This window comes from Haliotis asinina, chromosome 16 (genome assembly GCF_037392515.1).
Source record: "Haliotis asinina isolate JCU_RB_2024 chromosome 16, JCU_Hal_asi_v2, whole genome shotgun sequence".
NCBI classification, from domain to species: Eukaryota; Metazoa; Mollusca; class Gastropoda; order Lepetellida; family Haliotidae; genus Haliotis; species Haliotis asinina.
The window spans coordinates 44,058,993-44,086,879 of NC_090295.1; the positions used below are offsets into that span (position 1 = coordinate 44,058,993).

General features: G+C 39.0%; 1 protein-coding gene across 2 annotated transcripts; it reads right to left on the bottom strand.

The window, feature by feature from the left end:
* Positions 1-10,312: 10,312 nt before the first annotated feature.
* Positions 10,313-22,575, bottom strand: LOC137268546 (toll-like receptor 4). 2 transcript variants are annotated; one of them, XM_067803113.1, is made up of 3 exons: positions 22,497-22,575; positions 20,241-20,302; positions 10,313-12,980 (listed from the first exon to the last, which is right to left on the bottom strand). In XM_067803113.1, exons 2-3 carry the CDS (start codon positions 20,263-20,265, stop codon positions 10,429-10,431), a joined length of 2,577 nt encoding a protein of 858 aa, XP_067659214.1. In that variant the 5' UTR covers positions 20,266-20,302; positions 22,497-22,575; the 3' UTR covers positions 10,313-10,428. The 2 variants fall into 2 exon arrangements, with proteins under 2 accessions (XP_067659214.1, XP_067659215.1); XM_067803114.1 differs by lacking the exon at positions 20,241-20,302 and having other exon boundaries at positions 22,497-22,569.
* Positions 22,576-27,887: the final 5,312 nt, after the last annotated feature.

Here is a 27,887-nt window from a genome sequence, read left to right on the forward strand (position 1 = left end):
GCCGTCACGGACTATTATTTCACGCTCACATAGTTCACCAATGTTGCAGGATGAACGTAATCGGACCAGACAAACACGTGGCTGATATCATGTACAATACCACAATACCAGGCCGTCGAGGGAACGTGGCATGCAATGAACCAAAGCATCTACTATTTGTGTTGTGGAATCAAACCGACGGCATTTTTTTATGTGTGTGTTAGATGTCACATATGCATGGATTCAAACCTAACATCCAAAAAAAGGTAAAAGAACACTCTTCTGTCAGATGAATATTTGAACACAAGCTTAGCATTTGATTCGTTCAACTTCATTCCGTCACTGGGCACCAGGTTCAAACCAATCACCAATCTTTCGAACAAAAATGTTGAGATCATCCATGGTCTTTGGTGAAAATACACGCTTCGGATTTACAGGTTAAATAAATTGAGGTATCTCGTTTCGTTTGTGTTCTGGTAATGAGTCCAGTTAAATAATTCATCTCGAAGCGTACACGATGTGAATAAAGAAATGGCGATATGAGAATCCTCACTAGTAACGGTGTGACGACACGGGTTTCCCGGGGTTTGGCCATGTTTATGCACCAGCAAAGGCAGTTTTATAGAATGATACCATATTCCATTGGGCAAACTATTGTCCGAACTGGGCCCGTTTCAATCGGCCCAGTATTCGGATGTGGATTGAAATAAAGTTGTTTCTTTACATATTTGTTTATTGTTGGTAATTTTTGAAGGTGTAACTATCCTATCCAGCTATCACCTGGGAGCCGGATCAAACTCCATGTAGTCCTCTGATGTGCCTCCAACACTCATATGCACCCGGGTGCTAAAACTTTTCCAAGAGACAACAGTTCTGGAGAGCTGTCAATAAAAAGCATGTTTTTTTAGATGAAATACACTCATAGTCAAAATGTAGTCCCGAAGTGATTTGGATTTTACACCTACATATCTTGCAACGTTATGGAGCAAAGCGCGGTTGTACCTTGCTATTTGATCATTCATTGAGCGCTTTATTATTATTATTGTCATATTATGCTTATAAAAATAGAAACCTTATTTTCAGAGCCCACACCATACACCTTAGGATTCTGTTCTAAAATACAGCCTGATAACATGTTGCATATTGGAATAAACAAGCACCTTGAACAAATGAGCAGATTTGAACAGAAATGTTCATTTTTACACACCAGATTTGAACAGGGTAGGAGTGGCCTAAGGGTATCCAGTAACTTACCCATCACGGTATCAGAATATTGAGATACTAATGTCATCAACACATACATTACATAGCATGGTAAAATGAAACAAAGGTCCCACGGAATTAGAGATTTACTTTCTCCTTTCACTTCAGCCAGGATAAGCAGCAGTCTTCCTGCCACTGCTTTGCCGCAACGTAAGGATTCGTGCAGTGTGTTCCGATTGAAGGAGTTGTAATCACAAGCCTTTTCGTCCTTTGTATACACACAAGTACTCTTGGCATACGCAGGTGTAGGAAACTGGCGCAGGTGTAGGAAACTGGCACACTTTTATGTGTATACCTCGACATATATGTTCACAGCTGATTTAACATAATTATACAATTGTATCATAAGAGGCGACTAACAGGATCGGGTGGTCAGGCTCATTGACTTAGCTGACACGCGCCATCGTGTCCTGATAACGTAGATCGATACTCATGCTGTCGGGTCCAGACTCGATTATATCGCCACCATGTAGCTGGAATGTTGCTGAGTGCGGCGTAAAACTAAACCTACTATCTCGAGCATACACATCCGTAGCACATACATTCGCTATTAACGTTTCCGGTTTTGAACAATATGGACTAGGTGTACGATTCCAGCTTTACGCTCAGACAAACATGTACCACCTCTTGCTCAACCACCTCTGCCTCACAGTTTGAGCAATCTTTTTGACGTTGAGATACATGGTAACCCTAACCCATGTGAGATAAAGTGTGATGTCAAAATATATAACCTGAGAACCGTTTAATAAAAAGCGATCTGACAGTATCGTCATATCAACGAACCAGTTTCGTTGGCATTCTACGTTCACGCATATCAAAATGCCTATTGGGATTCACCCCCGGATTACTCATGGTCGAATGAACGTATAAACCACACCAAGTTGGGAACAAATTTAGTATTCAGAAATTCATTGAGCGCTAACAATACCCAAATGTCCTCGAAATGACGAGTACGTCCTCGTCATTGGGCTTTCTGTGTACCTATATTTATTAAAGTTCTCTGATTTTGGATGTTCTCAGTGTATATTACACATGTTCGCCTGCTCGGCGTTAAATATTATACCAGACGTCGGTGAGTGCAAAGTGATCTGTAACGTACCTTCCATATGTAAATACATAATCGAGTCTGAACCAGACAATGCAGTGATCAACAGCATGAGCATTGATCCGAGGAACCTATGACATGTGTCACCCAAGTCAGCGAGCCTTACCACCCGATCCATTTAGTCGCCTCTTACAACATGCATCGTCGCCATTTATGACAAACATGGGTTGTTGAAGACCTATTCTACCCCGGATCTTCACGAGTCCATATGTGTGAAGTTGAACACATGACCAACAAACAGAACCCTTAGATGAAAATAAGCAAAATCAATAATTACTTAGATTCATCTGTTTTAATAATTATTTATGTGTAAGTAGATCGATATCTTGGTAATACGACAATGACTAAATCACAGCCATTTGTCTCTTCCTTACATACTCATGGGGCGTTTATAACAAAGACGTCAAATGTGCGTATTACTGTTGAAACGTACGGAAGTGCCACATACAACAATTTAAAAAATTTGCAACTGGCTTCAAGCACTTCGCGAGACCCAGCGGCTAAAGCGTTTGCTATACACGCCGAAAATCATGGTTCGACTCCTCACTTGGATATAATGTGAAAAGCCTTATTTTCTGTACCCCGACGTGACTTTACTAAACTATTGCTAAAAGCGGTGTAACTCACTCACTAAATGATCGTATCATTTTCAACTTCAGCTTATTTTTACTCAGTTCGTGTTTTACTTTGTAGTAAGTTAAATTGTTTTACTTTGTTTTAGTTAAATTCAAATACGCTTCCTTGCAAATTATTAAGGCTGCACCTGCACTTATGGTAACAATTTGGAAACATTTATTGCAAGTTCATTACCATTCCTGTGAAATGTTCTGTAGTGTTCACACGCACATGCAGACACTGCACTATGCTTATGCGTGCATGCACATTTATCCTGGTTTCAACCAACAGTATACATACACGTGCATGCGCACACATCCAGGTTTCAGCCAGCTGCAGCTGTGTGCTTATACGTGCATACACATTCATCCTGTTTCATGGTGTTAGTATGGGATACCGTTCCTCACTGGACGAAAAATACCGCAATCGAAAACATCATATCAACTCTGTACCAACTTGTTTTTATCCTCATGTCCTACATACTGGACATGAGACATGGTATTAAATAATACCATCATTCCTTTATAAGATCAATTAACACTCACTAAAGTACAATAACAATATTTACAGATGTTTTAATGACCTGTTCTTTGTTCATATGTATGAACACATATGTCTTTATTCAAGTACAGTCAGCTCTCGTCTAATCAGACGTTCACATTAATCCGACCAAAAATTGGGGAACCATTTAAATCACTGATAAGTACTCTCGTTAATCCGACATTCTCGCATTCTGACTCCGACATACCAATCTAGCAAATAATTATTGTAAATATATTGTGAAATCATACCGTAATCCGACAATCAACACAGCCGGTCAGATAATCTGATCGTAAACAAACAATCACACATGGGTGGTAATTAACGTGTGCCTTACTGGCTGCTTGACAACGACGTCGGTGAACATCACACTTGTATGATTAGCTCTGAGGGTGAAAGTCGACGTGAACATATTACATCAGCTGATAGCCAAAACATTACATGCGCCCCAATCATGACCTACACGTGTTTTTTTCCGGGACAAGCGAATAGTGACCAGTGTCCCTCTGGGAGGATTTCATGTTGACGCGTGAACATCAGAACGACTCTAAACAAGAACGATAACTCTATTTCCCGTTGGATTCCAGTGTTACTAACTATCACCGAAGTTATCATATATTTTATTGCTGTTTCTGTTTTTATTTATTTATTCTAACAAATTAAACCTGTTTGATATAACTAAAGTGAATACGCTGAAAAGTATTTGAATGACTTCCAACAAAAATCTCAAGAATAGTGAAAAATAAGCCAGTGATAAAGAAAGAATAGAGTTAATTAGTTCTATATAGATGCAATCCTATTGATGTGAAATTGTTGTGTAATTTATAACTGTCTTTTATAAAAATGTTGGGAAAGCGCACATACAATCTGCAAAACAGGCCCGCAAGATCCTTTGCAATACACCCAGTGGGACCCATGAGAACCGTTATGTAAACAAACGCATGTGCCTCATCCACCCTGGTATTATCCTTTTCAAAACCTACACATTAGGCAATACATTTTTTTAGCTACGTCCTTTGTATACATTTTTCATGATTTTTTAAACAAATACATAATTCCATAAATAATTTAAGTTCTCTGGATCTTTCTGACCGCTTTGTCCTATTTCCGTACATAACAAGTATCAGGAAAAGCGCGTGTATTCTTGAAGGTTACGGGAAAGGGCGAATAGTGAGGAATGTTTATGCACAAATATACCTCTCTTACAATATCATTTTTCATTAAAGCTCAAACATGTGTTAAAGTTAATGAACGTATCAGAGTAAGGCTAAGGTACTGTGAACTACAGTATTCCCAGAAATTATTGAGAAAATCTTTGTTTTTTTTCTAATGATGCTAAGATTGGAAAAAGGGCTTTCACTATGCACTACGCATACTAAATAAGGGAGACAACTCTTGAAGGCTTAGAAGGCAGCTCATTACGTCAAGAGTTATCTCCCTTGTCTGAGCAGACGGCTTCCTGTGTTGACATGGCAGAATTTACAGCAAGAGAGAAAGAAAGCTCATTCTAGATGATTTTGAAAGGGGTGAGGCTGATGCTAAAGTGTTAGCTTGTAGACATGGTATTCCTCTGTCTACAGTATACAGAACTTTGAAGAATATTCAAACAGGAACCGGGATAGAGCACAAAGCAGGGGCAGGTCGGCCTAGGAAATTCAGTGTTGTGGATCGCCGAAGACTTGGGCAGATTGTGAGTAGGGGCAAATTGAAAAGTGTTGAGAACATCAGAAATGAAATGATTAGCAGAGGAAGTCCTCAGGTATGCAATGAAACAGTTAGGCAGGAATTACAGAGACTTAATTGGGTGAAAAAACGTGGAATTCCCTCGCCGTTGATGGAAGATGCACAAAAGGAAAAAGGTTTAAACTGGTGTCGGGCTCATGAAAATCAAGATTGGGATAATGTTTTCTTTTCGGATGAAAGTTCTGTTTGGCTTTTCCCTAATTGTGTGAAAATTTGGACCAAAGATACTGTCAAACCTATCTACCAGCGACCAAAACATAGCCCGAAGTTTCACATGTGGGGTGGCATATCGGCTCGCGGAGTGACGCCATTGTGTGTTTTCACGGGAAACTTGACAAAAGAAAGATACATTGACATTCTAAATGGTCACCTTCTTCCGACAGCACAAACATTGTATGAAGATGATTGGATTTTCCAGCATGATAATGACCCAAAACACACTGCGCGCTACACAAAACAGTGGTTGTCGGGCGAAAATGTTCAAGTTTTAGACTGGCCCAGTTACAGCCCAGACCTGAACCCAATTGAGAATGTGTGGGGAGTCATGAAGGACAGAATAAACCAAAAGGGACTGAGAAATATTGAAGATATGAAGGCCGAGGTGGTCCAATATTGGGATACCCTGTAACACGATTACCTACAAACTTTGATGGGTAGTGTGCCTAGGCGTATTCAGGCATGCATTGCTGAGCGAGGAGGTCTTACAAAGTGCTAAAACAAGACTGAAACTGTAAAAGGATGATGTTTTAACATGTTTATGTAAGTAAAACGCCAGAAGTTAATAAACGTAATGAGTTACATGACGCAACATGATTCTCAATAATTTCTGGGAATACTATATCAATCAAAGAGGCAAGTGACCTTATCGTTTCGTTTAATCATCCCTACGGGGAACTAAAATATTGATCTAATATTGATTTACATATCCAACACTTATCGGATCGGAGAACTGAGATACTAATGTTATTCACACATGCATTTCATTCCATAATAAATAAAAGAAAACTCACAGAGATTAGAAATTTACTTTTTCCTTTCAGTTTTGCTTGGACTGAGACGCTATTACCGTGTACACCTATGGAACAGGCAATCGTCACCATGAGTAATTTGATTGGTCTTATGTTGTGTTCTTCCGGAGAATTGATTAGAACTGTCAGTTTTTACTCGTTCATTCGTTCGTTCGTTCGCTCGCTCATTCATTTTTTTATTTATGCATTTATTAATTTATTTGGTGCATTGCTAGAAACCTGAATGTCGACGTAGGTAAGTCAATGCTCATGAGCTGATCAATCCTTCATGTTACGTGATGTGTAAATGAAATTTGTAATGTCATATGCCAGTCAAAAATATTGTGCATACTCAACTGCTAAACGAACGTCAACCTATTCATAAAGGATCTGTAATGTATGCAACCTTACACACAAACACACACACACTCTCTCTCTCTCCCTCACATACACGCTCTCTCTCTCTCTCTCATACTCACTCACTCATTATGTCACAATTCCACATCATGATAGGTGCACAGGGGCTTGTATAGCTGAAAATAGTGAGTCCTGGGTCCAACAAGCGTACACTGATATCCATACACATATAAAGACGAAAAGGTTGTGTTGTTTCGCCGATCGGGTGTTTGTAAGTGATATACATACTAGTTTCTCTTCTCCGAGGTTCGATGACCTTCGTAGGCAGACATTTCTCGTACAAATGAAAAAGTTGTCTTTTCCTGAGTTGCATGCAATGTTACTCGGTACATAGTGTACCGATTTTGATACTTTTGGATTTATTCGAAAGGGAATTTATTTGGCGTTATTTCACTTAGATTCGCGGCTGTATATTCCACAATTTCCCGCCCAGAATTCGCCCATAATCGAGAGTAGGGTGTTTGTGATTTTTACACGCCTTTCCTTCTTTACACGTGTATGGATATCAGAGTACGCTTGTTACTTTCAACGATACAACCCCCTGTTGATAGGTTCACAGACTTTGTGGTTGTAAATACCGCCTGCAGTGGACAAGGGGTTCGAGGTCGTCTCTTCTTATGGATCATCCTGTTTCGACTATAACGATATCAATCACATTTGTTATATATTTTTGCAGTATTTGTTGCTGTTGCCACACCCAGTACCCACCCACTATTTGTTTAGTACGCCACAATGTTACAGTTATATGGCAGCGGCTTGGAAATGATCGAGTCTGGACCAAACAGTGATCAACAGCATTAGCATCGTTCACAGCTATTGGAATCCGATGACATGTGTAGGCCAAGCAAGCGAGCCTGACCACTCGATCTGCCAAGCATGGGCTGCTTGAGAACATTTCTAACCCGAATGTTCACAATGTGTTGGATATCTCCAGAGCGCGTTTACCTCCTGCTGGAAATATGAAACACACTAAACATTAAAGCGTAATTTTCTTCCTTAAGTGGCATGACAGGGTGATTTCTTTTGTCAGGACTGTTGGCTGACTATTTGTCAGACTTGTTGAAAACGAAGTGTTTGATGTTCCATCCTCATCGGACAACAAGTAAGTTGTTTGGCAACAACTCTATTCACAGCCTGTGCAACACTTCCCAACAATGCACAATGCAAACAGATTGGTCAGATTGGACAGATTGGACAGAATCACAGACTACCTTCAATCACTTTGCAGAAGCATTTCATCAGAGTCCAAATGTACACACAACCATTGCAATTTCAATCAGTATAGACCAGGCTGTGTCCACGAGTTTCTGTGGTCAGTTTGTATTGTTCATTATTATAGTCAATGAAAAATAAGAAAATGTATCTTTGATAATAAAAGCAAATTACACAATTACATGGAATGTTAATGGAATATAAGAAAATGTATCGATGATAATAACAGTAAGTTACCGAAATATATGGAAGGTAGTATGAAATTATAATCTTCAAGGACATGAAGTAGTTATATCGTCAGAATGTTTGCAATCAAAATGTTTGCAGTTATCGGCATTTACATACTAAATGCATGGGCAAGGAGACTGGATGGTCAATAGTGATGGAATTGTACTCAATTTATATTGTTTTTTATTATAGTAAGTTACAGAAATATATATAATGTCAATGAAAAATAAAAGAAATGTATCGTTGATAACAATAGTAACTTACAGAAATACATGAAATGTTAATGAAATATAAGAAAATGTATCGTTGATAATAATAGTTAGTTTCAAAAATATATGGAAGGTTAATGAAAAACAATAAACTATGTGTCAATGATAATAACAGCAAGTTGTAGAAATATATGGAAGGTAGTGTTACGGTTAAGAATTTGCCGTGACAAACTATTTACGAAATCCCCTTGTAAACCAGCAAAACAGAACAAAGACAAGTTGTTCACGTTCAAATAATATATTGTTAAACCACGAGAGCGAGATATACAGAGTCACAAGTCAATATATCAATGCTGATTACAAATACATTTCAAGAGAGACAAAATCTAAGTCAGTGGGTCACAAAAAATACAATATATCAAACTCACCAAAGTCTTGATTTGAGAGGGAACAGCTATGGCAAAATGTAAACACAGCGATCGGTGCGACTGCAGATAATGTAGACAGGATTTCAAGCGTGGCAGACATGTAAATCCAGCAGATATGAATGAATATCAGTGAGAGTGTCGCCCTCCACACGGTAACCACCCTATTTATATATAAACTAAGCCACTTCCCGAAAGTTTGGGCACAAACTAACATCTTCAACACTGTAGAATGATCTCGAAACAGTATCCCGGAAGTGAACCATCGAAAACTAGGAGCAAGTAAATTCCGGAATGCCAGAATGCTAAAAGTGTTGACCAGATATTAAAACGAAATGTGACCCATAATATTTACTATGCAAAACACTAAACATTGTGACCCAATAATAATTAATACTGAATTAATAACAAAATATACAGGAAATACACACTCGTAAGAATAGTATGAAATTATAATCTTCAAACACATGAAGTAGTTGTATCTTCAGAATGTTTGCAGTCCAAATGTTTGCAGTTATTGGCATTTATATACTAACGCATGGGCACAGAAGACTAGGTTGTCAATAGTGATGGAAGTGGAAATTTCCTCTCTTTGTATGAATTGATGGAAAGAAGTGAGATGGTTATGAGATAGCGTCTATGTGTGTTATACCAAAGATTAACATTTAACACAGAAGCAACAAATTGCATCAGGAAGCGACACGTGAATTTAAATGGTTGCATGCAGCATTTGATAATATGTCAAGCACATAAAAAACCCTTTTAAATCGGTTCGATTTTAATGTTGAGGATAACCATTTCTTGCTTATGATATCATATATCAAGATGGAAAACCAGTATATACACAATCAATGTAAAAACGTATCTTAACTGTAATCTAGAAACCATTATGAATGGAAATGGTTATTTCACTACATCTTAAAATATGAAAATATCACATAAAAATCACTAAATACCAACGTGATTTGAATTTCCAATGCCATAAAATGTTCGGGAATAAATAATGACCAATTACGTATCTATGTGTGCATTTGATACGTTTAAATAAAACACTTCTGTGTTTTTGCTTAACATAACTAGCATATTAATGTATAACACTTACTGACTTTATAATTCGCACTATATAACATGTTGTGTGGTAGAGGTATTGTCATGAACTGCAACAAACTGTTCGCATATGCCTTCGTATTTGCTGCAAGCAATATGCATAAAATAACATTTCTCTAAAGAGGATAATTCATGAAAAGCATAATATGTACAAAGTGTGCTGACAAGAGAGGTGCTCAGGTGGTTCAGTTGCTCATGAGTGAGTTTAGTTTTACGCCGCTATTAGCAATATTCCAGCAATATCATGGCGGGGGACACCAGAAATGGGCTTCATACATTGTACCCATATGGGGAATCGAACCCGGGCTACCCAACCGCCCCTTCAGGTGCTGTCGAAATACCTATGGAGTACTAAAGCCAGTTTGTAAGAAATCCAGTCAGTCATAACCTGCCATTGACTTCCACGAAGCTAAGGAGCAAGTCGACAGGATGTATGCAGTCGCGACTGGAAATTCAAGATTCTTTTTTTTTTTAGTGCTGAAAATCTGATCAAGTGTTTGCTTTCAACATCCTTGAAACTGATGCCACCTTAAATGATCATACATAATCCCAGTATACAGAGACATCTAACGTCTTTTTCAAAAGCTGATCGCAGCTTTGACTTTTGTCCAAAACTCTTCTTTGTCATTCTCTTGGGTAGGATACTTAATATAAGTGTCATACTCAATCATGTCCTGAATATCTCTACTGAGGATTCTAGTGTCCGGTATATGGCTATACCATAACACACACAGGACGTTTCTTCCAGTGTGGATGCTCTCCAGCTTGGCCATGTGGACTTCATAGTCACACCAGGAGCTCTTTGCAAAGTCAGGTGACAAAACAGCGATGGTTTTCCTGCTTGACTGAATAGCATTGATGATGTTGGCAGTGATGGCTTCACCAACCATGAAGTCACGGTCATGGATGCACAACCTCAAGCCGTAGGTTCTCTCTAGAACAGCCCGCATGTCTTGAATGACAAACTCTCTGTCTGTCTCAGCATAGGAAACAAAGGCATCATAAGTAAAGTGGTCTTCTTCTTGTCCCAGTCTTTGATACCCCCTGTACTTCCGTCTTGTGGTGTAGTAAAGATAGCGTAACTTCCATCGATATCTGTACACCATACCAGCTCCAAATATCAACATGAAAAGCAGCAATCCAAATACTGCTATAGACAGAATGGGTATGACTATTTTGCACCGTAATTGGAGCTTCGCTATAACATCTTCTATATCTGTAAATGAAATGGTTTCCCCATCTGATAAGGTGCACTTTGTATTGCCAGGATCTTCAATGGTAATATGCGGCCTTGTAATCCACTCCAATGATTCTAGTCTTGGACAATCACATTTCAAGATATTACCCTTGATGCTGAGATGAAAAGTGTCCTTTCTATTGCTCATGATATGGTCAATCTGAATTGTCAGGTGTCTTGGAATACCTTCATACCTGTTTCCCGAGATGTCTAAGGTATGGAGGTGCAGCATGTGCCTAATTTCAATGTTCCAGGAGGTCATCATGTTCCAGCTCAAATCAAGAACCTCAAGTCTGATAAGTCTTCTAAATATTGCTGGCGGCAGGTCGCGAATAAGATTATGCGCGATTCGAATGACTTCCAAGTTTGTCTGGTTGGCAAATATTTGCCCATCTGTGTCATCTAGAAGGGACTCTGAGAGGTAATTTCTACTTAAATTTAAGATTTTTAGTCCACTAGCAAACATAAAAAATGTGTGAGATACATATTTACAGTAATTGTCTGAGAGATCTAAATATTCAACTGTTTCACATCTATGTACTGGGCCTATCCAATTTGCAAAGACATTGTGTGAAAGGTCAATAGTTTTAAGTTGGTTTGTGAGAAAGTTGAGCTCAATAATGTCATAGTTCACTTTGCTGTTGCTAGTATTTACATATGTTGCATTTGGAGGTAGTGGTATTTTAACAGGAAGATGTATGATCCTCGTTCGGTCATAATTTACATCATTATTAGGACTATTATGGGGATCAAACGAGGGAAGCGGCAGATTTGGGGAGAGGATGGTGTCTGTAACTGCGTCTGCGTTTTTGAAGGGCATATTAGTTGAATACTGGTTATAAGCATATATTGTTCGCAGATTTGTGAGTCTATTGAGACTAAGGAGGTAGATTCCAAATGTCAATCTGTTGTGATTCATGGATATTAGTTCCACTGTTTTCAAGTGACCGATACATTCTTGGTCTATGAGTTCCACCCTGTTTGAATCAACATGAAACTCTTTTAAACTAAGATCACAGAAATATCTCGTGTTGTATTTCTTTAGGCGAACTCCAATTGCAAATGTTGGCACTATTCTGTTGATCTTCAAAACGCTTAGAGGAGAATATCGAAGTCCATATGCAGCATCACCCATGAGATCAAACCCTAAATACTGATTGTCAGATACATCGAGCATATTAATGTGCCTTAATGGCCAGAATGTATTTGCTTCAATAAAGGTGATTCTACATTTGCTAATGTCCAGGTTCCTGACAGATGGTGTGTGGAGAAACGACGTGTTCAACAAGGTTTGAACTGAGCAGTGGCCCCTTTTGCCTGACAACGACAGAGCTGTAAGATTCTTCAGTTTCGAAAATCCAATCCCAAACGAGGCATTCTGAACACCGTCAATGAAAAGTGTCTGAAGAGCAGTAAGATCACCAAGGGCTTGATGTGGGTATACTGAATCTGCGACATCAGTGTTCATGGCGATGTTCAGGGTAAGTAATTTTTTCTGCTGTCTAAATATTCCCACTGGATATGCTGATTCGTTAAGTTGGAGATAGTTTCCATTGAGGTTCAGATGCATCAGATTTGTAGCTCCTGTGAAAGTGTCTACATGCAATCGTCTCAGTTGATTGAAAGACAAATCAAGATGTTCCAAAGCCGAGAAACGTTTAAACGAACCACCTGGTAGATGATTAATACTGTTGTGAGACATAAACAGGTATGCTACTGAATTTGGAATGTGCTTGGGGATGTCAGACAGGTGTTTGTCCTTACAATTGGCGACCAACTTTTCATTGGATGTCCTCCTACACACACAAGGCTTACAGGAGATGTCCACGTGTTTCCCTTGGGTGAGATTAAGGCAGGCAAGGAACAGAGGCAGGGCCCACAGCAGCATCGTATCTGAAATCAAGGAACAAAATAGGCCTTTGATTGATTCGTTTTGTAACCTATGAAGCTTTCATAAAGATGTAAACTATGTAAAGATGACATATATGTCATATGTCAAGACACCCTGAAAACTGAAGTTCACAGCGTGCAGAACAATGCGACTGAGGTCTTCTGTAAGGGTGACCTCCTCTAGTGCATCTTACAACCACACAACGTCTCCCCATCATTCTCAGGGCTCTGCGTATCCTAATTCCTCATGATATGTCTTTCAAGGGCTGTAAATCTAGCATCCACCATTTAAAAGATATCAACAAATTATTGACTGATAAATCAGATATTGCAAGTAAACTTGGTGAGACGTTGGCAAAACATTCTTCCTCATCTAAGTATGCACCTGAATTCCAACAATATATAAAACAGCAAGAAAAGAAATCTATTAATTTCATTTCAGATAACGGGGAAGACTACAATGAAACCTTTTCGATCCATGAACTTCATATTGCTCTTGATGGCTCACGACACAGCTTCTGGAGCTGATGGTATACATTATCAACTCCTGAAACACTTGCCAGACTTATGTTTGGAAACACTCTTATTTATTTTTGATAACATCTGGACAAGTCAAGGGGAAAATTCCCTTCGTCGTGGCGTGATGCAATAATTGTTCCCATCCCGTAACCTGGACGTGATCATACTGATCCTTCCAACTAGAGGCCAATTTCACTGACTAGCTGTTTTTGCAAGACCATGGAACGCATGATAAACTTGGAAACCAATAACCTTATAACAGATATACAACGTGGGTTCCGTAAAAACAGAAATACTCTTGATCACGTAGTGCATTTAGAATCCTTTGTGAAAACGCTCTAATTAATAAACAACACGCAATGTCTATCTTTTTTTTATCTTGAAAAGGCATATGACACTACGTGGAAATATGGTATTTCAACAGATTTACATGGCTTCGGACTGCTAGACTGTTTCATAGCTAACTTTTTAACTGACAGACAATTTCAAGTCCGAGTGGGGTGTACCCTGTCTGATCATTTAAGTCAGGATCAGGGTGTTCCGCAAGGCAGTATCTTATCTGTCACTCTATTTAGTGTCAAGATCAACAGTTTATCAAATGTTTTAAACGATTCAATAGATGTTATTTGTGGATGATTTAAATATTGCTTGTCGTGGGAAGAATATGCATACTACTGAACGGCAACTGCAGTTGTGTTTAAACAAAATAAACAAATGGTGTTTTGAAAACGGCTTTAAATTTTCTAAATCGAAAACTAATTGTATGCATGTTTGACGTAAATACAAACCACATAAAGACCCTCAACTATCTCTCGATGGCACTCCCATCAAGGTTGTCAAGGAGGCCAAGTTCTTGGGATTAATTTTTGACTCACACTTTACGTTCCTGCCTCATATTAAATCCTTTAAAACTAAATACCCGAAGGCACTCGATTTGTTAAAGTTTGTTTCAAATTCTAAATGGGGAGGTGATCAACCTACCCTCCTCCATCTATATCGATCACTCGTCCGTTCAAAACTTGAAAGCAACCTTAAACTTCTTGATTCTGTCCACCACCAAGGCCTAAGACTTTGTCTTGGGTCCTTCGGAACCTCACCCGTTGCCAGTCTCAACGTTGAGGCCGATGAACCATCTCTTACACAACGTTGTATAAAATTATCCTAAATTTACTATATTATACTCTAATGAATCTAACCTTGCATATAACCGTGTGTTCAATCCCCTTTATGTATCTCTAGGGCACAGAATTAAACCCTTTCTTTCATCGACCGACATTGAGCTGTAAAACATAGCTCCCTCCCATCTTCTTTCTTCTCCTCCTTGGCAGTTGGGTAGGCCACAAGTCGACCTTACATTAACTTCATTTTAAAAAGTCAGAAACTAATGAATTGCAATATGAACTATAATATAATCAATTAAAAACTAAATATAGCAATTTCAAATCCCTATTTACTGATGGTTCCAAGGACGGTGGCGAAGTGGCGTGTGCCACTGTTATTGGATCCAGAACAATATCTTCTATAATTCCTGACGACAGCTCTATTTTTACTGCAGAAGCAAACGCCATATTAACAATTCTTAAATATATTCAGAGAGACCCTATACATAAGCAGTATATAATCTATTCCTACTCTCTTTCTTGCCTTCAGGCTATTAAAAATATTTCTTGCAAACGAACACATTTAATAGAAATTATTGACTTGTATAATGATCTTGCTACTGGCCAATACGACATCGTCTTCTGTTGGTTACACAGCCATGTAGGAATCTCTGGTAACACATCGGCTGCCTTGCTGCTAAAACAGCACTCAACAAATCTGCGACACCACTTCTGATTCCTTAGAGTGATTATAAAGCCACCATTAGATCTTACATCCGTGATCTGATGCAGAAGAAATGGGAAACCCAGGTAGGTATTAATAAATTACATGCAATAAAACCATATGTCGGTTACACCTACTTCGGTTGTCGGTCCAGATATGAAGAGGTCATTATACGACGGTGTTGTATTGGCCAAACCAGGTATACGCATGGATATCTTTTGAAAGGCGAGGATCCTCCGTTTTGCATTCCTAGTGATGAAATAATCACGGTCAAGCATGTCTTGCTTGACTGTGTTGAATATTCCATCACAAGGGACAATTATTTCAAATCAAGAACCATGAAGGGCCTTTTTAGTAACGTAAGTTCTCATTTAATTATTGCATTTTTAAAAGCATTAGATTTGTTGTCTGACTTGTAAATAAATAAGTATTTTATGATTGGAAGTTGAATCAGTAACTGAGATTGTTAGTGGCTGTATCCTCGAGGGGGGTTGAAGTACAATTATTGTCCTCCTGTCAAGGTACGTAAATCCCTAAAATTTGAAGTCAAATTTAATCTTCCATTTTTTGTAGCCGTAGTTTTTCCGTCATTTTAATTTGTGGTTGATCACCAGCAGCTGAAGGGATGGTGTAAATCCACCTAGGGACCATGCAGGTAGCAGAAGTACTGTAAGTCCCTTTGGCCTCTAGTATGGTGATCTACCTTCAGTTGTTGGCGATCTATAGCCTGTTTTCATATTGTATTGTTTGAATAGTGATGTTAGTTTTAACTTTCCACGCTGTTTTATTTCTTATTGTGATATTCTAGTTCTTTTACTGTCCTTCGTTGACAGGTTTTTACCATATGCATCAATTTCTTTTTTCAAGAATGTTCTCGTCACGATATAGCTGCAACACTGCTGATGTGACGTTAAATATTAACTCACTCACTCACTCACGAATAACTTTCTACCAGATAGAGATTGCGATATCTCAGCTCCTTCCCTATTTAAGAGATTATTTGCGCCTAGAAAGTGATTTTAAAATGCATGTTATCGTTCAGGAACAATCAAATTTACCAGTCCCCTTTCATTGACCTACCTGAACATGAAATAAGGGATACCTGGGCGATTGCCTCAACTGTTAGATTAGAATCACAGTGAAAACTGCCTACAAAACTTTATGACATGAGGGTTAACTTCAAATTTCTAACACTCAACTTATCCACTATGTCCGGAAATATTCCAACAGCTCCTTATTGTCTTACTCAGAGGATACATAAGTCCCAACATTATCGAAGGAAACTTAAACATACCGATTTCTAAACGTAGAATTTTTCTGTTTTTTTAAATTATGAGTAAATTTCCCTACAATTGCCAAGAGCTGACGGAAGTTTTGCACATCCAAATGATATCTATGAAGGTAGCAAAGGTACTGATCACCATGAAGCTTAGTATGGTAATCTACCTTCAGTTCCTTGTAATATATGACCCGCTTTTCTGTTGTGCTGTCTGTAGTGATTTCGGTGTATGATAGCGTATCAGTTTTAAATGTACATCTGTGATACTCTAGTATTTTACTGTCCTTCGATGACAGGTTTTTTAAGCCTTAAATTTTTTTTTTTTTTTGATTTTCATATTGATAAAAATAGATTTCACGAAATGGCTAAATATTGCCGATTATTATTAACTCACTCAGTACAGCAGCTCTTTTCGCGAAACCTTCAAGCTCAGTGATACTGTTGAGTGAGTGAGTGAATGAGTGAGTTTAGGTCTACGCCGCACTCGGCAATATTCCACCTTGATAGCGGCGGTCTGTAAATAATCGAGTCTGGACCAGACAATCCAGTGATCATTCAACAACATGAGCATCGATCTGCGCAATTGGGAACCGATGATATGTGTGAACCAAGTCAGCGAGAATGTCCACCCGATCCCGTTAGTCGCCTCTTACGACAAGCCAAGTCGCCTTTTTTGGCAAGCTTGGGTTGCTGAAGGCCTACTCTACCCCTGACCTTCACGGGTCGATGCTGTTGAACACTGATACAGAGAATTGTGGTGGAACAAAGGGTTATCTGTAATACTTTTCGAAGTGTAACACACTGGATATTTATAGACATCTGTACAATTCCTCCTTCATTGATTACTGTTCATTGTGGTTTTTACGGATCGATGATATATTATTATATTAGTGTAACCCGATAGTGTTAATGATGATATCTACCACTGGTGTGCAACTCACGCAGACTCTTGAAAAACGATAGAAAAAATGTGAGCTATATTTCTGAGTCAGTCAATGACGATATGATAATACGTGTATATAAATGATGAATGTAAAGATAATTATTGTATGACGTGACATTTGCATTGTACGATTTCCGTTTTCAAACAGATCCAAGAAACGTCTGAAAACAAACACTAACAACTGTGGGATGCAAGATGATTGTCAAAATAAATTGTCTTCATAGGTTTTTTTTCGACCTGGAAATTTATCAAAATCGAGTATGACACCCAATGCACGTCTAAATCAATGGTCTACAGTGTTTTATCGACCTTCTCCCAGAAACGCCAGAATCAAGAATGGGGCTACTGCGTTGTGCACGTGCAATCCTTGCTTTGTGTTTAGGAGTGGTAAGAAAAAGGAATATTGGTGCGTTCATCAGATGTCTGTATTTGAAACGTTTCTTAACGCTTACACTTCCTGTCCAAATTGAAAGTTCAGGTCCCCCTACTATGCCAATAAAATTGTAGGGGATAAAGGATTTACAAGATTGATAAAAAGGAAATAAAGAAGCCAAATAGGAAACAGATGATGAGGGGAATTTAAGGGAAATGTGACAATTTCATCCTTTCCTTTGGAAATGTTTCATCTGTATGGATGTCCGTTGATGTCCGATACCTGTCGTCAGATGCATTGGCACTGGCCAGTGGTATGCTCGCAAAGTGGAATATATCATACATTTTTAAGGGTACATTTTGCAAATATAGGTATAACTATGATAGATGATTATATCTACCTTTACTATGTCATTACAGGTATGTATACATATATTCTTAGCAGTGTACACGCGAGTCATTTGTCCAACAGTAGAAATGCAGATCGGCACAAATACTGGTGTAAATGATGAATTTAGAAATCAAATACACCAGAACTACATTTTCTACACTATACATGGTGATACAAGCCGCTTGGTATATTTTATCGATTTAATGAATAGCCTATATAGAGAAAAAAGTGCAGACCATGATCTGTCCGTTATTCGTCTGTGACTAGATGCCACTGAACATTTACGAAGGTACTGTCTCACAGGACCTTCATTAGGAGAATAGTAATTCTATGTTGATAGAAAGTGGACTGAGGACACCTGGCTGCTATTCATATTAATCTATAAATTATCATTTAACCTGTTAACTATCACCTTGAAGACTTGTGCAAGTCTACATCACGCATCTTATCTACTTGCGTCTATTCAAATTACATTTAAAGTTTAAGTTTTCTTCTTCATGTGAATCCTGCGAAACCATGCATTATCAAACGCATTCTGGATCCGAGCCTTTATACCTTAACACAGCCAACGTTCTGTATCGGTGGTTATTGTGAGCTGAGGCTGTTTTCCTTTCGTAAAAGTTACCAGACCGGAGCAAACATAAATGGGCTCTTGGGTAACACGTTGTGTTGCATTACCTCAGCCGACGTCAACTGGGGGCCTGCATAGAGCTTCACTTAGCGCTTGACATGGGGTGGCCAGGGTACAAACATGGCGGAGGACGATAACAGCGTAGGGTCAGACACAGTGGTATCAGTATGCTCGCTAAAACGAGTATAAGAGATGTCTGACGTCTTCTTGTACTGCTCATTCTCATGTTATTACATTTTATTAAGCACAGATTGTTAAAGAATATATTACATTAATAAGCTCTATGGATGCGCCATCTGGTGAACGATAACGTTACGAAGGGTAAGTGGACACTTCACTGAACAAACATCCTCGACTGCACCCCAACAATTGTTAGACTTATCCAACAAAGACTGCATGTGCATAAAAAGGGAACACAGACTTGAACCGTTTCAGTCATCACTCTTAGGAATGACAAATCTTTATGGGCGATCAACCGTTGATCATTGCTTACAACTTCAAGAAGCCTCTCAAACAGGTCATCACTCTTGTCATACAGTCTTATGGAGAGTTTTTGTCCCCCGATGAATCTTTGTACACGATTCTAAATTAGAAATACACTGAACAATGTCACAGTTATTACAGGATGTAAGATCATCGACATAGCCAAAGCAAAAGTTAACCTTCTTGGTCAGAATCCCCTGTTTTGATTTTGCTAATTCACGCAGAAGAAATGCCGAATCATATGCATGAAGCATAGCTTGTGTTCGTGGGACTTCCTGTCTAAATTTGTTAACTCAAACTTTTGCACAGATGTTATCAATTACGAGGTCCAGCATGTCACATATTATCTATTTGAACGTGTTCTACTTTGGACCAATTGTGGCGGATAGTGAATGCTGAATCTGTGTTTTGTAACAGTGTATTTGGTAACAATAGCCACACAAATCTAGGAATGACATTTTCGCTTTATTTTTTGTCATTATGGGTAGTTACAGAGTTGATTCATTTTAAACATGTTGTAACTGCGAACATTTCAGAATCTGTGAAATGCTAATTTCCCTTGTCTGTAACACGTTATGTGAAGCATCAGGCACTTTCAGAAGTAGACATATCATTGGAAATTTTGGAGTTTTAGAGGGCGGTGGGGTTGTCAAAATAAATCCTCCAAATTTACATCCTTGTCAATTGACGCCATTGACATTTGTTTAAAGCGTGAACAGTTCCAAAACGAAAGGAACCCAAATGCATATTATGTTTTGGGGGGAATTAACAATTTACGACGAACTGAGCTAGGTAGCGAGTCCACCAGTTACATTACTTACCCGTTGTAGATCTCCGATGGTTCATTACCGCGGGGCGATGTCTGTATTGTGGCGTTTGTGATCTGTTGAAAACAGAGTGAGGAAATCTAGGACCGGTTTTTGAATGATGAAATGCAGCTGCCACTGTCTCCGTTGCATATAGAGAATGGTATGATGGTGATTTGATGTTCACTTGAGATGGGTTTTAACGTCATGATTGGTGCCCTAACAGGTGTGCTTGTGTTATTTTTCTTGCGTGTTTTTTTTTTGTTTGTTGTTGTGTGTGCGTTTGTGTGCGTGCTTGTGTGTGTGCGTGCGTGCGTGCGTGCGTGTGTGTATACTTAAGTGTATGTGAGTGTCTCCATGTACTAATTCGGACTGAAGCCATTTCTGTAGTGTTCCCCTATTTAGAATGTCGTAGTTTAACATGATACGAGTATCCCACTCAGACACAATATATTGACTCCAAGTGTACTAGTCCCTTGTCCATAACAAAATGACAACGACATCATCCTCACAATGTCTCAACCTCAACGCACCCTGATATCAGGCCACCAATCCTTTGCTCTCCTGGTAGCAATGTATCATTTAGTTCACAGAGGCGGTTATATGGAGCTAGGCATACCCACAGAGCTACAACTCAGGCAGTAAAGAATATTTGCAATTACCCATGCAATAACTCTGTTTTCAAACATTGCTTTCGTTACATCACAGTTTTGCAGCGAATTAAAGCAGTACAATCGGGACTCATCTGGAGTTCGATCCTATGATTATCCCTTCCTGACATGACAATTGGAAGGATGGTGTTGCCTGTGATCCACACGTCCACCCGCTGACCCTAGTCACCTACAGTCAGTTCTATCAAGTTTACTATCCTGATTCGCGGCAATGCCACGTGGGATGTGATTAAAAGATGAGGACAAAGCCAAATACTTTCCTCTAAGAATGTTTGGCATTAACTACTGCTACAGCTGCCCGTGCTGGATACAGCGTGAATCTGACTTAATGTACTCGCCCGATACCATACACGTTCTATGTAGGTCAAGCAGTTTTCGGCTAAGCTGAACAGCTCGCATTCATTGTTAATAGAGCTATCTATTTCATACCTTCAAGGCCAATATTCATGCTCCAATACGTGTTAGAGGCACAATGGTGACACAATACATGTTCGTACACCAGGATGTTACAGAACAAAGCACACAGCCATGTGATCAGCTGTCCTGGGGAGGTAACTTGATAGTGAAGTGATGTTATAACGATTTGTTTGTCTGTATTTCATCATGGTTACGTCAGTCGCTTTAGCCGCCGATATTCTACTTTCATGTACGATTGCTTGAATCTCATGATCGTATATAAATGTGGGGTCTTTTTCGATTGTATACGTGTAGACACATACATTATGTGGCGTACATCAAAGTCTGTATTTCATTCTGCCTGTCATGAAAAAAGGAGAAAAAGCCTGACACATATACATAGGTTTTTCCAACTTCGTCTCAACGGTCTTTGACAATTCTTTTAATTTTTAGAAGATATATTTTAAAAACTATATTACCAATACAAATCCTGGCGTCCAGGTGTTTTATTTCCACGAATGAGAGTACCTCGATGCACATATTGACATATCTGTTATGTAAATGAAGCTTCACTTGTACACGTATTTGCCATGTTCGTATCTGGAATGATTGCACCGACCGCCATTACGAATATTTAGGACACCAACAAGCCAGTCAGTCACGTGACGAGTACAACTTCCTGGTTCCCATCTTGAATGCGATGTTTATGTATGGTACTGAAATGATAACTGCGTATCACGCTAAACCGATCATTGCCACGTTTTCTTTACCAAACACACTGATACATAAATCACCCAGCCTCTTTGTAGTTCATCGGTGCTTCTTGATTCTTGGCGCGTGGACGCTATATACGTTTTAGTAGTAAACCTCGACAGGCTATCAGAGTTGGTCCATCAGAGTGTCAGCTGTACCGTATTTACTAATGGATGGTGCTACTAACACATTCATACTATAATATTGCAACAAGATTAATCTACGACGCTGCTCAACGTTCATAACATACATCACTCACTCTCTCCCTCTGTCTCTCTCTCTCTCTATGTATATGTATATATATATATATATATATATATATATATATATGTATGTATGTGTGTGTAGATAGATAGATAGATAGATGGACAGATAGACAGATAGATAGATAGATAGATATGTATATCTTATAGAGATTAATCTAGACAAATATTTTCAGATCTGTTCTTACCTTTTCCACTGTTTAACTTCTTCGCACAAGTGTACAATGTTACGCAGTTCCGACTCGCTTCGTAGTTGATTGGATAAAGCTACTCAGTATGCTACACATCATTCTACCCACATGAGCATCGGGTATCACTTCTAAGAGAAGCGGCGTGGCTTGAGTAAAACACACCGCCAGTCTGGCTAGCAAACCGTAACGACATACTCAAAGGTCAGGGTCGTTGATCAAAGAAAATATTCACCTTCACACGCCATGAGATGATCACATTACATACCCACAAACCAACAACATACATTACAATGAATAATGGCTATTTATTCATTTTATTTATTTTAGACAATATTGACGATAATCGACTATGGTTTAAGTAAACATCAAAGTGCAATAGTGATTTTAGCATTATATTGTGTATATGTTATCTTGAATCCGCGTGTTCTTCACGTATTAATGGAGAACAATTCTTTCAACATCTATTACAGAACTTATATACAGTCCAAAATGATGGTGTATTATGTATATGTGGAGACCCATATGCTCGTGTTGGTGACGAGTGTGACTATATTCTGGATGTAGATAACATTCCCCAAAGAGAAGTGATTGATCTAACAGTAAACGCTCATGGAGGACTGATTTTCTAATCGACTCTAATATGTGTATGTTAAGTGGTCGTCAAGGGCCACAGGACTTCACCTTTATTTAAAATGGTGCTTCCGTTGTGGACTGTGTGATATCTGCACACGAACGTTTAAATCATTTCAGAAATTTTCATGTTATTACAATGTCCTCAATTGTTGATGATATGAATATGCCCAAATGTGTGCCCGACCATTCTATCTTGAGTTGGCAGATGTGTGTACCTGAGTGAATGCCTGTGAATACAGATTATATGGAGGGTGTTGATGGAGAGAGTGATTGTGCTGGTGTTGTGTGTACACGTTATATAGCTAGTAAAGTATCATTTCTTCAGGGTGGCGAGGTTAGTGATCAGATTAATGAGGTTATTGCTAAATTAGACTCACAAGTTAATGCCCAACGTGATGTTAATTCTGTTTATTCAGAGATTTTAGATTTATTGTACACAGAATTAGATAAAGTTGCTGTCGTTATTCCTAGGAGCAACAATCCAGGTAGATATAAGTAAAGGTATAAGACATATTGGTCTCCTGAAATTCAGTGTCAGTTGGATAAGGGTGTGGTTGCATTGTAAACCTCTCAAGAAGAAAGGTCTTAATCATATATTTGTGTCTGGGAAGATATTTGATAGACAATTTAGAAAGGTTAAACGTTTGTATCAGATGGATGAACAGCAGCGTTTGTTCGGTAAACACGCAGATCGGGATTCACGTAGTTTTTGGAAGACAATTGGTAAAATAGGTATTTCTAGCGGTGGAGACAATAGTATCCCATGGGAGGTAATGGTTGATTGTGAGACGTCCACGTATTTATAGCAACTGTCCTCGGTTAATGGCAGGCTCTTCACGGATGACTATTCTCCTTCCTTTGACAACACGTCCCTTCACCATGTCAACAATGTAACTAATGGTAAAATATTCTCCAAGCAGTTCAGTCAATGTATGAAAATACTTCTGGAAGGGTTCGTGTTAATGATGTACTTACAGATGTTTTTGGTATAAACTCTGGAGTCCGCCAGGGTTGCACGTTATCTCCGACGTTATTCTCGGTATACGTCAATGACCTGCCACGGAAATTAGTTCGACATCGATGGAGTTACCTTGAATCTTCTCCTTTATGCAGATGACATAGCCCTGACAGCACCGGATGACTTGTCGCTGCAGAGGATGCTGGACGTCATATGTGAGTGGTGCTCAAAGTTACGTATGTTGGTAAAGATTCAGAAAACTAAAGTCATTCATTATCGTCCGTGTTTTGATTCCAGATCAAGTTTCATTTTTAATATTGGTAGTAATGTTTTGGATTATAACTCCACATATAAGTATCCTGGAATTTGGTTTCAAGGAAACCTCGACTTAAAGTATACAGCCAAAGAGATTGCTAAATCGGCCAGTCGTGCTCTAGGTGTGATTTTCTGCAAATTCAGGACTCTAGGTGGTATGGCTTATGATGTCTTTAATACCTTGTACAATAACTTAGATCAGCCTTTCTTGTCCTATGGCGCTGCCATATGGGGTACAAAGGAATTTAGCTGTATAAATGCAGTTCAAAACCGGGCTTGTAGATTTTTTCTCGGAGTTGTAAAACTACAAATTTAGCAGTCAGGGGAAAGATGGGTTGGACAAGTCCTTTCTGTAAACAAAATATCGAAACATTGACATTTTGGAATAAATTGAATCATATGCCAGATTTTAGATTATCAAGTGTTGTTGCGAGGTAGTCTCGGAAGTTTAATAGATCCTGGATTAACGTTACCAATAAGTTACTTTCGAGTTTACACCTCCCAGTTTGCAGCTCCCTGTATAACATGGGCTTCATGTTAAAATGTCCTGTGAGTGGATCCAATCTCTTGATAAACAACAGTGGTTGAGAGATTTGTGGTACAATCGTGGTCAGTTAAATGGAAATAAACTTAGTACATATAGGCTTTTTAAGAGTTCCTTGGTGACCGACGTTACGTTACAGTCCTACGTTACAGCATTGATCCCTAGATCCCACCGAAGTACTTTGGCTAAGTTGCGTTGTGGTTCTCTCCCCTTAGAGATAGAACGTGGAAGACTCACTCGACCGAAAACACCTCTTGAACATCGCATCTCTAAGCTCTGTCAACATCAGGCAGTGGAAAATGAGATTCATTTTTTTGCTTGGCTGTCCTTTATATGAGGATCTACGGTCTCAGAAATATGAATCAACTTTATCCTGTTCTTCCTCTGTTGTCCGTCGCTCCGCAAGCCGTTTGTATTTTACTACAAACAGATATGGTAAAACCTCTGGCCGCATTACTTTACCGTATGTATCGGAAACTGTGTAACTCCTAGGGTGATGTGGGCGAGTATATGCTTGTATATATGTACATATGTATGTGATAGGGTAGTATGCGTGAGTGTGTGTGCGTGCGTACATAGTTTTCGAGAAACTTGTGTGTAAAATATATTTTATCTATTTATGTCAAGAGTGCAGTTGCTTTATGTGTCTCGTAGGCCGAACGGCCGGATACTATTTATAATTGTTTTTATTGTCACATAGTAACCGATATATATAGCATGTGACACTTTAATAAACTTTTTTTCGTCTGGAGTGTCTTTTCCCAATGAAGTCAGCAACATGAAGTAGATAGTTTTCGATATTTGAACCTCAAATCTGTTTTGTTTTTTTAACGTTCGGGTTTAGGGATTTGAATCATAAATCTAAATTTTTGATATCCCAGATTCGAATCCCGAATCTGATTTTCATATATCTCGTCACATATCCAGGTCAACACAGAAACTCGGCTTTCGGTATTTAAACTCTGAATATGCATTTCCCTTATACATTTGGAATTGGGGACTTCAATGGTCATGTAACAGTACGCTTTGCACCTCCTATAAATGTATCTGCCATCCTCACTCGGGAAGAGTCGAGCCGTCCTCAAGCTCTCCTCTGCTTGTATGTATGAACTGTCGGTGTGAAGACCGAAGAAAGACAACACAGTCAAAAAGTTGAAATACAGTTTCATTGTGTCACGTTTTCATATGTAAAACAATGTTAAATGTTAAACAATAACCTGATGAAATAATTGCTCGTTCTCTTGACCTGAGGAAATCAGGTAGAGGTGGTATTTGTCAAGTCACATACGGCAATGTTTTAAAGAGAGCAGTTAAGTTACATATTTGTACACATACATGTATGCATTTATAAATTTCCTTAATTCAACATCTTTTTTTCTGAAATAGATTCAGCAGACATAAAGTTAGTGCATTGTCACATGATCACTTCTAAGGATTTTCTGACAGTACGAGATGCTCCATCTGCCCACCACCTCGTCTGCATACTGTCGTAACTAGCGTCCGGGCTTGAGGCAACCCTACAACAGTTATCCACTACTTGTGGCCGTTCACATTGTCAGAGGAATGTTGTAACTCTGGAGCTCCACTCGCTTCCTCCGTTGAGGATGCAAAGCCCCGGAGTGAGGAGGCGGACGATCTGGACTACTGACTAACCACATTGCATTCAATCTTTGAAGGGCATTTAGAAGTGTAAAGCATAAGAAAACCCAGATTTATGGATGTCAACTTCTTAATTGTGGATAACTCGACGTTTCTGAGGGTATGCTTGCTTTTTCATCGCCATGGATTCAAGACACCCGCCTACCACAAGCCCCGACACACCGACCAGCACATCCACTACAACTCCTGTCATCACCCAAGATCAACCAAGCCATAGTAGTCACCTGATGAAGGAGCAAGCATACGCTCCGGAACGTCGTGTTATCCACGGTGAAGAAGTTGACATCCATAAATCTGACTTTTCACACTGCATTCGTGTACTGACTCGTGACCTACCGGGGTACAATAGGTCCACAGCAACCCAAGCTTGCCATAAAAGGCAACTGTGTTTGTTGTAAGACGAGACTTTAGGGGATCGGGTGGTCAGGCTCGTTGACTTGGTTGATACATGTCGGCGGTTAGCAGTTGCGATGCTCATGTTGTTGATCATTTGCTTGTCTGGTCCAGACTCGATTATTAACAGACCGCCGCCATATACCTGGAATAAAGCTGAGTGAGGCGTAAAGGTAAACTCACCCTCTCACAGTAATTCGTGTACTGTCACACATACTAGTACAAGCAAAGATGAACGTAGCGTTTTACACTCACATAGTTCGAACCCCTCGAGCCCCCTTTGGATCCGCCTATGTAGTTAACATTAAGTCTGGATCCGCCAATGTAGTATAGTCTAGTAAACATTTAAATCTGGATCCGGGATTGTGGTATATTCTACTTAACATTAAGTCTGGATCCGCTCAGGTAGCACAGTATAGTTAACATTCAAGTCATAAACTACAGTGTTAATTCGTAAACTAGTAGGTAATTGACATTGAATTGAATAAGTAAATAAATGAATTTGAAACAATAATTCATTAACATACAAGTGATAGGTCTCTAAAGAATTGTCAGTGTGTGTAACATCAATAACATGTCATCAACATATCTCGAATCACCAGTCTTTTTTCAGCTTTTTACATGTTCATTTTGGACACGAATGTTAATTGTCAATGCACAATGCCGCTAAATGAGAGACACAATCCAAGTATTGCAGGACACATTTTCGTCCATCATCCATCAGGTTGAGAAATCTAACGTCTGTATAAATATGTACTTCTGCAAGTCAAAGTGTGTCCACCCTGTGCAGTTTCTGTATACTAGACGTCAACTTGAACATTAATCATAACTATGAATGATGACCGTTTATCATATATATATATATATATATATATATATATATATA